Source organism: Cinclus cinclus, chromosome 1, assembly GCF_963662255.1.
Source record: "Cinclus cinclus chromosome 1, bCinCin1.1, whole genome shotgun sequence".
NCBI lineage: Eukaryota > Metazoa > Chordata > Aves > Passeriformes > Cinclidae > Cinclus > Cinclus cinclus.
The window spans coordinates 16,977,064-16,992,151 of NC_085046.1; the positions used below are offsets into that span (position 1 = coordinate 16,977,064).

Here is a 15,088-nt window from a genome sequence, read left to right on the forward strand (position 1 = left end):
AGTAGCTCAAGCATTAATTGTCTTGCTGATAATAAGCTCACAGAGCAAAACACAACTATGAAGGCAAACAAGGCTGAACTTTCTGTGGGTAGCCCTGGAGCAGCTATGAGCCATACTCACACAAACCAAACTGCTCAAGTCTGTTTCGCAAATCACAAAGAAGATTCAAAGAGATAAGCAGGACTCCACCTAGTCACAGTTTTAGGATACAGACAACATGAACACGACTCCGTTAGCCCTGGAGCATATGGTAATATGTTAAAAAACACCTGAGTTAACTGGGGACAAAATTCCCATTTTAAAACTAGCACGTGAATTGTCAGCTGTCTTCTAAACATCCAGGTTTAACTACCAAATCACATTTAGCACACAAAATAAACCCATGAGCTAATAGAAAGAATCACAAAGATGGGATACCTACAACACAGTGTAATGTAGTAAGCCTTCTTTAAAATCTATTTAAGAAAAATCAAGAGAATAAAAAAGAGGAAGTGCCTTTGCTGAGACAATTCTTTCCAACCAATATGGGCATGAGAGAAACAAACTCAGTTCCTCACTCATGACTCTTCAGTCCCTGTGCCTGACTCTGTTATTCTCTTCTCCCTGCATAACTGATGAGAGGGAGGGTAACACCTCACTGCAAGAGTGTGTGTGGGTATGGGTGTGTGTGGGTGTGAAATCTCAGCTGTGACAAGCAGGAGGAATTAGCTCAAAACTCAGCTGAAGAGAAGTGCTAGCAGTTAGTGAAAAAATGAAGCTGAAAAACATTTAAGCAGCACAGAAATATATTAACAGTATCTGGATTATTTTGAAGACAATGCGTATTTTGAAGGGGTATTTTCCCCATTATGGGACTAATGTTTGGATTTGATAAATTAAAATCTCTTACTGCAAGGCCAGCACAGCTACCTGAGATATACACCTCTTTCATAGTTTTATATTTTCAAGTAGGAAAATCTGTATCAATGAATAAATGGGTGAATGAGCATGCAACACTTCAGTCATACAATTTATTCACAGCTCTTTAAAAAGTGGGAAATTTGACACAAGGAAGTGAGTTAGGATCTGTGAAACAACTGATCCGAGGTCAGTGAGAAGGTCAGTAAGAGTTAGACTTCAGTCTCAGGTGTCCAGAATTTAAGTCCTTGATGTTGCTCAGCTGGTAACAGGGACTTCCACTAATAGCAAAACTGAGTATATGTGAATGTGTTGTGAGTTATGGGAACATGTTTTTTTCCTATTATGGGGGTATGTAGAGGATCTATATTTATTGTGATGATGTGTACAGCTAAGGTGTTTGTCACTTCCATTCATGAACTGTTTCAACAATACCAGGAAATTTTAGTCATAAAAGTTCATCTATTTCTGATAATGAGGCTAGAGAATAAAAATATAACACAGCAAGATTTCAAAAAATCTTGTATGTTGAGAACTCCCAAACCTCAGTGTTTGGAGTGAGCTCTTTAAATCTGGGGCATGACTCATCTTGGTATCAAAGAAATGTTTTTGCTATTTCTATGAAAATTCATACAATATTTGGCTAATTAGGGAAAACCTGGGTTTGTTCATGCTTGGGGAACAGGGACAGAAGATGAGAATGAAGCCATACGTGTGGGTTCAGAGAGACAAAAGAAGGAACTGTGGGAGGGGAGCAATTGTGCAGTCAGCAGCCAAAGGACAGCATGAGGCAGGCAGAGCAGGAGCACAGGGGGGAGCTGTGGCTGAGAAGGAGAAGGCAGTCTCTGGCCATCACATTGACCTCCATAAATGGAAAACTGAACTTGATTCTTACCTTTCTTCTGCCAGCAGTATCAGATGTGAGACTAAGTGCACACCCCGCTTCCCCCTCTGACCACCTCTGTTAGTTTACTCCACCATCTGAAGTAAAAGATGCTTGATGGATCTGCCATAGTTATTCTGGCTCCACACAATAGAACTTTGTGTACTATAAGCTTGCTTGAAAACAATCCAAATGAACAACCTTAGGCATTTATACTTGAAGAGTCTTTCTTAAAACAGTACCTTCTAAAGGCAAGTGCCCAAAAGTAAGGAAATGCAATGCAGTCTTTCCTGTCACCACCAACTGGCAATTTCTTGCTAATTAGAGTTATCTTAACTTATAACTGCAAGCAGCAATCTGACAGAAACAAATTTAACATGCTTTTTAGAATTCTAGCATCCTCTCATACATTCTTTACCCTTGGCTCTCACTTCCAGCCTCACCAATCTCTCCAGATACCTTCCTTGTCCCTCTTCTTCATCTAGTGCTCCAGCCATTATTTGTCACTGCTCTCACACAAGCACCCCAGCTCTGCTTATGGCACTCACTTCAAGAATAATCTGATAACTTGTTCAGTTCACTTTGAACCATATATTATCTGTGAGACAGGTAACTAGAAAAACCAAGTATTAGTTCACAACCCTGCTCCTCATTAGGAGACAAGCGTGACCTGTCCAGTGGGAGCCTCCCAGGCCCCTCTAAGGGAGGCTTCTGGGCCACCAACCTCCCCATGAACTGTAGTGCACCACCAAAAATAGGAACTGGCTGCCTGCAGCTCAGGACCTCTGCAGAATCTAAATACGTAATTCCTGAAGTTTGTTACCATACATTGATTAAAGGTAGTGTCTCCAGTTCTATAATGCAGCTTAAAATAGATTTGAATTTCTAATTCAAAGTTACACTTGTGAGACTGAGTGTCATATACCATTTATGACAGTGTTGTTATTACATTTTATGCCCTTTCTGCAGCACTCATTTCCCTGTAAACAGTGCACTGAGGGAAGGAAGAGCACGCATGCATAGATGTTCCTAATGGGGAACATTAATTATATCTGCGTTCCCTTAAATTGAGTTCAATTAAAGAAAAGGAGAAGACAAAAAAATCCAATGTGCATATAAGCTAATGATATATACCATGTACTCTAAGGCTTGGTTCAAACCAGCTACTAAGAGTTCTCTGGGAAAACAGAACAACCCCACTAAAGTCATCATAGGCTCAATTCTTATCAGTAACAAACCCACCCAAGACAAAGGCTGGGTTACAGCCCATCTCTGGCATTGAGGAAAACCCTCCAGCACCATGAAACTAGTCTGTCTTGAATGTCTCTGAAAATCAGAGCACTTACAACATGCAAGTCTATTAGCAAGAAGTGTACACAGCCCCTAGCAACAGTCATGAGGTAAATGTCTCTATGCTAAGAATCTCTGCTCAAAATCCAACCACAGACTGAGCCTTAACATTTTGGCGGCATCTCGTAACATATGTTTATCTGGTGTGTGAATCAACACATCTGGATCCATTGCTGCTGGATATGGTTTAAGAAGAAGATTTTGCCAGCACAAACAAAGGATACATGAATGAATGGGTCTTTTCTATCATGAATTTCTCTGATTCTATTAAGAAAATTAGTATGAACTTACGGTGGTAAACAATTGAAAATTAAACAATAGACGTTATTAAACAGTTTTATGACAGACATTTTCCTGTTTCTCAATTGTTCTGCCAAATTTTATGCCTGTGCTATCATCTTTTTCATTTTTTAAAACTGTTTCTTCTAGTCTGTCACTGTATAAAAAAAAATCACACATGCAGGAACAAACTGACTGCCAGCTCAGGAGAAACAGTGAAATTGAAAAATAGGAAGCACTGTCAAACATAAAATGAAAACAATTTGGGAAACAAAAAAACAATAAATACTTTTTCTCTTTTACTTATAATAATTTTTGAAAAAGTATAGCACAAAATATTTCATTTAACATGTGATATTGCAGCAGTCTTCAGTTTAAAACACTGCTTGTTTCACTTGCTGCCCTACAAACTGTAAGCTCTTTTTCAAAATAATTCAGGAATGCCATGACAGAAACTCCCATGAATGGAATTTATGTGTAACATGCCGAAGTTTCCCTTGAGCTACAGGTTCTTCCAACTGACTATCAAAATTTCTCAACTTCCTACTAGCTCAATGCACCAAGTTTGCTATAATTTCTGAATTAAGGGAAGCCAGTCAGAGGTAATGAGCACACTGGAGATATGTCCTTTTTCCCTTTCAACACATCCTTGGCAGCACTGATTTGTGCAGATGGTAGAAATTCCTTCACTCCTGTGTGCCACAATGTTATGTCTGATCAAGAGCAAGGCTTCTGCCCCAGGCAGGGCCAGGGAGATGAAGCTCAGCTGGGGAAATGTCACTTCCTTGGTGGGCAGTGATGGATGAACTCCCTGCCTCCATGCAGCCTCCAGCTGCTTTCTGAGGGACATGCTGAGCACAGCTGGGGGCCAGACCAAAGGCATTGGCCAAGAGCTGCATTTGGCACGTGGTGTGGAGAAGGACAGAGGGGCTGAAGTGGTTTGCAGCACAAATGTGGAAGAATAGGCACTTATACATAATGTGCCAGGGCAGACATCCCATGCCAGTGTCTTCAGGATGAGAACATGATGGCTGGCATGTAGGCAGCACTGCTGAGAATACCTTTTGAAAGGGACATTTGCTATTGGAGTCTACTCATCCTAAATTGAAAATTTAAATACATGGGAGCTGTATCACAGGCAGAAGTCACCTGACCCAACTCTTTGCTCCAAACACCTTCTGCATTCCCAGCAAACAGAGCACAGGATGTTGTCACAGGACCTTCAGTTGGATACATTTTCCTATACTGATGTTTACCTCACCCTTCTACTCCTTTGCTCTGTGACTGGTTCATAATTTAATTTCCTTTAGATAAGGAGGTGAAGGTAAAACATGCTCTGAATTCTGATTTGTGTCATCATTATTTAGTTCTAAAATTTATCAGCAAATCAAACGTGATTGACATAGTACCACCACCCTGGTTATAAACCCAGTAGCTTCAACCCTACGATAGCTGACATGTGATGTCACTTTCTGGGTTAGGAGGACTGGCAGAGTATTGAAGCTTCCCCCACTGTCCACTCTGTCTTACAAGAAGGTGCTTGGCCTTCTTTTCCATCTTCTAAGACTATACACAGTGCTCTTCAGTTTCCAATTAAGTAAAGGGCTGAAGACCTGTACAGCTGCATATGCTTATTTTCACAGCGTCTGAGATGAGCAGCATGTATTTATATTTGCAGTATGACTGTATGTGCCAACATACTATTTTTGTTAACTCTTCATTGGTTGTATTCTTTCTTGCAGGTTTTGAGGCGTTGGCATGTATCAGAAAGTTATTGTTAAAACCTGAATGTAAGTAGGGCACAACAAACCTTTGCAGCAACATTTGAAATACCTTTTTTTTCTTACTGTTCAAGTTGGCTATTTTTCTGGATTCTGTAAATACAGGACTCAAACTCTGGCTTAATGCATATCTACTGATCCTCAGCTACATTTTGGTTGCCTGACATCAAAGTTGTTTATTCAGGGACTTAAAATCTGTCTCAGCTGTAAACAGTATGGAGCAGGAACATGGTTCTTCTGACATGTTTACACAGCACATAGCATAGCAGGGTCTAAACTGTAATCACAGACTTGATATTACTGTAATATAAATAGTGCTTTAATGTACAGAGTCATCCAATGAAGCTAGAAATTAATTTTTTTTCAATACCTGAGCAAGCAGTAGTTTAACTCAGCCAATTCTCATACCTTGAGGACTATGCAAACTTTTGTGTCTGTAGTTCTTGGGTCTGCCCTTTGCTAGAACTCTGCTACTGAGACTCACTTGTACAAAAGCTAAAAGAGAGAAAATGAGAGGGAAGGAGGGGAAAAGGTATTTACTTATAACCCACCTCTCCCCCCAGCATTATCCAGATATTCATACCTGTAGCTGCTTCATCTGATGCAGCTGCAGCCGCAGGTCCGACACGTTGCGTTTCATACCATGCAGGCTGACTTGCATTGCTGGGGCTCCAGCAGGGTGATGGATGACAGCTGACTCCACAGTTCCCAGTGCATTCTTCCCCCCAGATATGTTGGCAGCACCTGCAATAAGCAGCAGTACAGGTTGAGCTCACAGCAGAGAAGGTGCAAACACGATCCTTCCTCTGCCACTGAATCCTCACCTATTTCACACAGATGGGTGAGAAAAGCAAATGATGGGTGCCAATGCTCAGTATCAACAGGGGAGTGGTACCTCATTATCCAATACATTTTGAGGGAAGCCTGCAAAGTATCATAGTGTATCTGTGCTGGAACCTCAGTTCTACCAGAGCACTGTGTTACTCCAGGACTGCTTTCTACCACATCTAGTGGAGACTGGATAATAAATTATAACTGAAGATTACACAAAACAGCAACAAATCAAATTGGTTCTGAAAGTCACTTCAGGCTATCCTCCCAGGAGATGTCTGAGACCAAGCTGATGCAAATTCATTCACAGGACTCCTGAACTGCATATTTGTTGATTAATCGTCACAGGAGAGGGACTCAGTCAAACTGCCAAATATGGGGAAAATATTTCTACAGAGACTCTTGTTTCACTGCTTAAAGGACAACTGCATTATTTCTAGCAGATATCTCCAGCAGCAACCCTATAAAACCAGAAATATGAAATGATTGTGTGGCAGAGGCTCTCCAGCCATGTTGCATCCACCCACTCCCTTTTATTCTGTCAGAAAGGAATACTGCGTAACACAAGGCTATAAGCCAAGCCACACTGAAAATAATGATTGTTGTCCTCACAAAACTTTCTTTGTTAAAGAATGCTGTTCCTCTACACAGCAACAATGCCAAGCTTGTTCTTTTCAGTCTCAAGTACCTGGGAAGAAGCTCTCTTTAGAGAGAACAAGCAAATTCCAGCTCATCAGCTAATAGAACTGTCAGCTCCTTCTCGCAATTTGCACTTACACACCCGTATTCTTCAATTTTTTTTCTAATGTGTCCCTTCCTCCACACACTCTCCCAGCAGACAAATGACAGACTACCAGTATGACAAATTTCATTTTTTAAGTCCACTACTATGTAGTCCTGCAAACTATTCTCATCACACTGCCAAATCCACCTTATTTGATGATCTCAAATGGCACAGATGGCTGCTGCTCCCTGAACTACAGCATTAACAGCCCCTCACTACAAGGAAGACATTGAGGTACTGGAGCATGTTCAGAGAAAGGCAACAAAACTGGGGAAGGGTCTGGAGCGCAAGTCTGATGAGTAACAGCTGAGGGAACTGGGGGTGCTCAGTCTGGAAAAAAAGGAGTCTCAAGGTCCTTATTGCTCTCTACAGCTGTCTGAAAGGGGGTTGGAAGGAGGTGGGAGAGTTGGTCTCTTCTCCCAGGTAACAAAAAATAGGACAAAAAGAAATGGCCTAGAATTACATCCACTGATATTTAATATTAGGAAAAATTTCTTCACCAAAAGGGTCATCAAGCATTGGAAGAGGCTGCCCAGGGAAGTGGTTGAGTCACCATCCCTGAAGGTATTTAAAAGATGCGTAGACATGGTGCTTAGGGACCTGGCTTGATGGTGGACTTGGCAGAATTAGGTTAATGGTTGGACTGGATGATCTGGAAGGTCTTTTCCAACCTAAATAATTCCATGATTCTATTTTGTGATTAGGTCATTCCCTACTTCAATTTCATCCTTCTCTATGATTAAAAAATCTGAGGAAACAAAAAATAGCTCATCAATGGATTTACACAGGGATTTTGATCATCATTTGTTCCCACAAGCACACATTCTATCAAGTCTTATGAAATCAAACAAAAACCAGTGTTGTGAGCTTTGCTTGCTGAAGGCAAATTTTCAGTGCACTAAAGTGCATGACACATCTTCTGACTGGAATGAATATGAATCCCAGAGTAGGAAGTTCTCTCCCCATGCTCTCATCCCTCGTACTCTTTTGAACTGTTCCTCCAAATGTGCCTGAGTACAGCTCAGCGTAACAACACACTGTTATTCCTTTTCCAACAGGTGTGGATAACCTCAAATACAGCCTTTGCAAAATTCATCTGGGGGAAGTATTCTTAAAGGATGGAAATTACACCAGCCTATTTTTATTAAAAAAAAAAAAAAGATTTTAAAGAATCATGTTTGTTACTTTACCTTCATTTGCAATTCTGCTCAAAAGCACAGGCCCCTCTGGCTGGATCCATGCTACATACAGTGTGCCATGCCATGGGCTTCTAGAGACATGCTCAGACACTGTCCTAGCTTGGTGCAGGCTGTTGTAATGCTACACCTCCCCTGTGGGCTCCAGCTAGATCTGCTTGATGCTTCAACAACAGCACTCATCATTACACTGCTGAGCAAGCTGCTGCACATCTTTGCTATACTCCAGTATGATTCAATGCTCTCTTGACTTTCAAAGAGCCCCTTAACAGAAAGCAACACTCGAGAAATAAACAGTCCTTGTTCACTGCCATTATGTACCCACTCCATGCTTCAGTCTAATGTATGCTAATACTTATCTGTCTACATGTACTGCAGTTTCTCCTACAGTCAAGTATCTATTTCCCTCCCACATGCACTATTTTTTGCCTTTTTTTAAGAGAATGGTATTTAGTTCATAAACTTTACAGACAGAAACCACCAGAGAGTCTGAAAAATGTGGATATGACTCCAAGAGTTCTGATCCCTAGCCACAAATCTGGACTATTTTTGAAAGCACACCTACCTTTCTGCTGTTCTTTGCCTCAAGCAAAAGCTCCAAGATCTCAGCCCCTGACCCTGTGATGAGGCAGCCAAGGCATGAATCAGACCCCACCAGTCCCTCCCCCCATGCTGGACCCCAGTCAATTCACATATTTTCTCAGGAAGGGGTGCCTGCTTTCCTTTCAGTGTAGATGGACTGTGATCTGCTTCTGTAAGCAATAAATGTCTCCAGCTCCCTACAAAGCAGCTCTCCTCCTCTGCTGCTGTCTCAGCCACCTCCTTTTGCCATTAGGTGTTCTTGGCTGCCACAGTGTCCCTGCTGCAGGGTGTGCTCAGAGCCTGGGAAACATGCAGGGGGAATGCTGATCCACGGGGTGTGAAACACAGGACACTGAATGAACAATAATGATCAGCAGCTGATTTCTCAGATATTCATATTTTCATCAAGAAAGAATAAAAGGGCAGCTGAATGAGGGACTGCTTCATCTAGGGAGTATAACTCACTTTTGGAAATGGACCAAGGCTGTAGCCTTGTGATTAGATGTGAGGCCAGATAGAATGAAGGGAAAGAAACAGCACTGGCTCTTGGATTTTTAAATAAACCCCTTCTTGAGCTAGGTAAGGGAAATTTAACCTCCCACCATAATTTCATAATACTCTGGACAAACAAAAAAAGTTAACGTTTTACACAAGTTAATGAACTAAGCTGCCATTTTAGAGTACACAGAGAACTGAAGCGCAGAAAGAGAAAAGGTTTGCTGTGTGCTCTGGGTATAAGGAACACGACTTCTACTCCCTGACACTTGGCCTTTGCTACAGTTGCAAAGGCAGTGTTCTCCTTCTGCTTTCCAGATTTTATTTGTTTTTCTAAAATGCTAAGATTTTATTTTGAAGCAGGTTAGGACAAAAGGCCATCAGAAGACAGCCAGTAATGTTTTTTCACAAATTACTATTCTTATTAAAGAGACCCAATATTTTCAAGCATTACATGGGGAGATGTGACAGTTACTAGACAGCACTAAATCACCCTCAAAATAGTAAAATATTCTATACATACATTAGAGTGCAACTTCACCTCATTGATCCAAAATTAATTCAGGATCATATTTTATCTGCAAATGCTGACGGAGTTCTAAGATTAGCATGATCTGTCTTTGAATCTGAGATAAGCAAGCAGATATGGACAATGATTTAATTCACAGGTCATCACAGCAAGAGTCACGCATGTGAGAAGGGCACACAGATATGCACAGATGACACAAAGAATAAAGAATCAAATCTGAGCACTACATGTGTAATACTTGTCCCTGCTAGCATCTTCCTCTTGTTTTGTATTGATGGTGTTAAGTGCAGAAAATTTTACTCCCTGATCCCCTTCCCACAGAATACTGAGATGTCTTCCTTCCTCTTCTAACAAGCAATAAGCAAAAATAGCAAATAAGCAAAATAGCAAATAAGCAAATAGCAAAAAGCTATTGATTGGGGTTTTTTGTAATACACGAAACAACTGATCCCAATTTAATAAATGAATCCAGGATTTAGTGTATCAATCAATCTTGTGTTGATGAACAAAAATATGACAGAAAAGAGAGTATGTAAGTATTTCTCAGGGTATTTGTTAATAATCTCACAGTGACTCTTACTAGTATGGTTTGGTTTTAGAATCACATGTTGTTTCTAAGTGAGGAGTTCCTTGATGCCATTCATGTTTCAGGAACTGAAGATCTTTATTAGGATTCAGTCATGGGATTTCTCCTAACATCAACAGAAAAGACATAGCCAGTCTGTGGAGGGTTACTGCTCTTTGAACCCATCCCCCATGAAAGAGCTGAGCCTAAAGCAATAAAAGATAAGAAATGCAGACAAACACTGTCATTACAGACTCATCCTCCTTAATGAAAAAGCTGGTTTCTTCAGAGTCCTTAATATTTGGGGCTAAAGAAGCCACTGGCTTCTACAGACTAGCAAAGCAAAAGCAAGTTAAATACAACAATTTGGTTCATATGACATACCAGAGTATTCACAATCAAGCTATATAGAGTTATCTAGGGTTTAGAAATTTTGGTTTCTTTCCCATCCCAAGAGATACAGTTCTTTATTTTTTGCACAAAAGTCTACTATCATTGGAACACATGCTATAAAATACAACGTTGGTTCAACAATGATGAAGCAATATTATCTTGCACAGATGTTTTATTTTTTAGAATGGGAAGCAATTCACATTTTTGCTTATCAGAGCTCTAGAAAGGACTGTTCAATCAACATTTTATACCACTTTTTCTTTCAAATAGTCTATGAAATTGCTAAAACTGGTATCTCGGTGCACAGTTGTCAAGTGGAATTGTAAAGTGAGAGTCACTGCCTAAATGGCTATACTAAATAAAGATTGGGGTGAATTGAAGAAGAAAAGAGCAGTCAGGAGAAGTGTGTCTGGCTCCTGCTGGCATGTTTGAACCCAAGCATATTTACAAAAAGGAGAAACATTCTGTAGTATATTCTGGCCGATTGCCTAATTTTCAAGTAAGCCGAACTGCACTGACTTGTTGGACCATGTCCTGAGCAACTGCAGGCACAAGAGCAGGAAAATATTCCATTATACAAGACTATTCTTTTATACAGCAGTCTTCAGTAATAGCTGTTGTGGGTTACAGTACTGTAGTATACTGGGGTCATCACACCTTGTTATCCTATCCCCTTCTCCCAGGTGATGAGAAAGGCATCTATAGCACAAGCTGAATGAATGATGGAGTCCTTGCTCATACGCTGGATAGGCACATGGCCATGTGATAAAGCCACTGTCTCTGTCAGTAAGTGACAGATGATCTGGCCTTTGACATTGAATTAAGTCCCCACCCTCCATCTCCCCCATCATGCTTGCACATGCAGCTGTTAGATGTAATGTTCTCATTTCAGGGATGGGTCAGTCATATGACAAGGTAGTGAGTGAAGATGTTTGGGAATAACAGTGCCAGGAAATAGCTGCTGGTCAGATGAACCACGCTATTCTGGTGCACTGGCATGACTTCCCAGGGACTCCCCACTTTTGTTTTATGTAAGGTTGTTTTCCCAATTAATATTTTTCTATTTCTCATTCAAGTGAGTGCACATTTATACATGCACACATGAATCACTAAGCAATTCAGGTTTAAAGGGACCTCTGGAGGTCCAAACTCCCATTCAAAGCAGGACCCACTCTGATCAGGTCCTCCAATGCAGTGCCCTCCACCAAGGACTTGTCTGAACTGGTACCATCCCAGGAAAAGCAAAGAGGCCACTGTCTGCAATGCACTACAAAGAGGAACACAAGGCACTATATGTGCTGGTTATGAGGGTTTCCTAAGTGCTTTATATGAGGTGAGGCCTGTGCAAGTGGGAAATGCCATAAATAAATGGCATAGTCAAATGCCATAATGACTCTGCAATAGGGAAAAATCTGATGACCATTTTGCAGCTGTTTTGAATAATGAGAGACTTTACATCATATTGTCTGAACCTGAAAAATTACAACTTATTTCTTCAAAGGTTTAAGTATTCCTCTCCCCACCCAGAGGCCAGCAGGAAGGGAAGATTTGGAACAGCACCAGAGAGTGGCTGGGGATTAAAGCTTCAGTACCAGGACTTTAGCTCTTTCTCTCTTCCATGTGGTTGATAGTTTCCAGGTCTATTTTGGTTTCTTTTGATTAGGAGGACATAACGCAATTCCAGACAAACAGGAATCTTGAACGTGAGCTAACAGCTCCAACAGGAAGGCTAGTTAGGATCGTAATAGGTTTGCTAATAAATGTGTGTGGTTAACTACCTGCGGGAGCACAGACCTCCCTGTGGGAGCAGCACTACCAGAAGTAGGGAACTGCCTGTATTTGCATTCAGTGCATGACAAAGGTGAAGAGGAGGCAAATAAGCACAGGAATACCCTGCAGACATTTCCAGCAGCAGCCCACAGCAGCCCATACACACAGAGCTTCAACCACATGGAGATCTTCTTTCACAATAGTCTTAACTCAATCTTTTACACACTTAACAGCTCTCCAGGTGGAATGCTAAAACAAGACCGGCTCTTGCTGGCTTCATAATTGGTGCTGGCTCAGAACAGTTTAGGTGCACGCTAATAATTAGTAACAGATCAATGTGGCTTAATTAGGGAAAGTGCTGTCTTGCTGACTGCTAAATTTCTTGGTGTCATTACTTCCATAGTATCCTAGTGACAGATGGACCTTAGAAAAATTTCAGGTGACAAGAAAAGTAATGAAATGTTTAGTCTTCTACAGCAATCTGAACACATCTAGGGTTAATGACATATATACATATATCTATCTATATATATATATATATATAGATATATACACCCTATAGACAGGATGAGTCACTGGAAAATTCACCAGTTGCAGAGGCTCTGCATCTCATTTAAACCATTCAGCACAGGTGGGAAATTCATTCCAAATACCATCTCAACCTGTCAGACATTCCTCTTTTAAAGATGTGATCTATTCCCATATGCTGCACTTAAACTTCATTTCTGACAGTACAGCCATGGAAACTTAAGTAAATTTGACATTTCCATGAGCTGGGATGTTTGTAATATTAGAGCTATTCATATACCTAAATAAGTTGGAAATTAAAAGCGAATTATCTTACCTGCAGTATCAGCGCTGCTCTTGCTGGACACAATTTTCATCATCTTCTCACTAAGTAATAATAAGAAAAATTGTAATTTTAGTATACTAACTATTAAAACGGTAGTGTAGTTTATAATCAACAAATTTAATGGCCTTGTCTAAGATATATTTTTTTTAATTTAAATCACCAGTAAGTTGTCATTCATCAGTAATTTTTTTAAAAATCACCTTTTAGTACGAGTTAAGCAAGGAATAGAGTATAAGCAGCAGAAAGCACAGAGATGCAGCTACATTAATTCTTTTTATCACAAAGAAGAGTAATGCAGTTAATCTCCATCTATCATTTGGCATATTCTTCCCTCTCTGCCTAGCATTCTCATGGAGATGATAAAGAAACTTAAAAATGATTGAGCATTCAGAATTTTTTTTACTATTACATTCAAATATATTTTTGTTGATTGATTACTGAAATCATTACAGATGAATTCTGTTTTTACCTAGAAGAATCTTTGCTATTACTTGTATTTGGCCCTTTAAAAAGCGCAGACTGAACAAGACCAGTTAAACTGGCAATCTGTTTCTCCATGGCTTGTATCCTCTCTCTGTAAGACAAGAGAACCGTTTGTTAAAGCCAGATATATTTGCTTTCAGACTTGTTTTTCTAGGTGAACGATTACCACAGGATTGGAAAGACACTACAGGGTTTGTGCAAAGGCCCTTGGGTACCAGTTTGCATACACCTTATTGCAGCAGCTTACCACATCTTGGTTTGGACAGCTTTTGCATTGTAACAGACAATTTTTAAAAATCTGCTTAGTTAAAAAGAACAAAACAAACAACCAAGTAATAAATTTCCAATGATCTCACAAGACACGCACCTAAAACAATTTGTTTTTGTGTCTTGGAACTAGTGAAAAAGTCTTTTTCAGCATTACATGCATTTTCTCTTTTACCTACACTGGGTCAATCATTATGCTTGTGCTTAAGGTTTCAGGATTAAAGACTTTACAATTCTTCTTGTTACTATTTTTACTTTCCCCAGACCCAGAATTTTTGTCTGGGAAACATTTAATCTGCCCAAGCTGACTGCTTTCCAGTCCAAATCCTTTGCACCTGACATCACAAGTGTCTGCTTTGAAAAGGACAGAAATGTGACAGAGAGGCACAGAACACCAAGTGCAGACTGCATGGCAACACTGTAATAAAACGTATTTTCTTTCATGCACATATCCTGAGAAGTTCCCAAAAAGTAGAAGAAAAGAGATGTAGAACTACAATAAGTATAATCAATGTTTTCCATAGGAACCAAAGGTCACTAAACAAAAACAGTAACTTTTTTTTAATGTGAAGGCTAACATTTTTGTGTTTATCTGCTTGCATAAATGCATATATTAGTCAGGTACCAGGGGACTTCCTCACTCAGCTCCAAACCAGCCTTTTGTTCACACAGGTACCTACTTACACATGCTAATACGTCAATGACACACCGCAACACAGACACACATCATTATGGGACTTTCTGAAAAGGCATCCCTCTATTACATCAGTTAAATGTGTGGGGAGACATGCAGAAGGAAATTCTAACAGCAGGCTGTGGTTTTGGAAGATGACTGGGAAGAAAACTTCTCAAAATGCAAGTGGTTAAGACTAGCAGCAGCAGTGACTGATGAGAGAAGATGGGACAGACAAACTCAGACACAGATTCAGGATGCTGCATGGCCCATCCATCACCACTGCAGCATTCTGTGCCCATGGGAGCAGCCAAACTCTGGGCACCCCACTTGCAGTTGCTGTTTGGTGGCTAAAGCAATAGCATCAATCAGTAAGAGTCATATAAACTCAAATATAGGTACCAATAGCAGCCAAAAGAAAGCTGACATGATAAAAAGCAAGTAACCAGCCCTGCTTGTAGCCAGATAAATTATCCA

General features: G+C 40.3%; 1 protein-coding gene across 4 annotated transcripts in view; it reads right to left on the reverse strand.

Annotated features, from left to right (window-relative positions):
- KIAA1217 (KIAA1217 ortholog) overlaps positions 1-15,088 on the reverse strand; it is a 175,511-nt gene that overhangs the window by 26,045 nt on the left and 134,378 nt on the right. For 2 of the 4 annotated variants that reach the window (XM_062507353.1, XM_062507362.1), the window contains 3 exons: positions 13,658-13,762; positions 13,180-13,229; positions 5,774-5,934 (listed from right to left, as the gene is read on the reverse strand). In XM_062507353.1, coding sequence (XP_062363337.1) covers positions 5,774-5,934; positions 13,180-13,229; positions 13,658-13,762 — 316 coding nt within the window. The remainder of the gene's footprint in view (positions 1-5,773; positions 5,935-13,179; positions 13,230-13,657; positions 13,763-15,088) is intronic. The other 2 variants (XM_062507346.1, XM_062507367.1) reach the window with 1 other exon arrangement.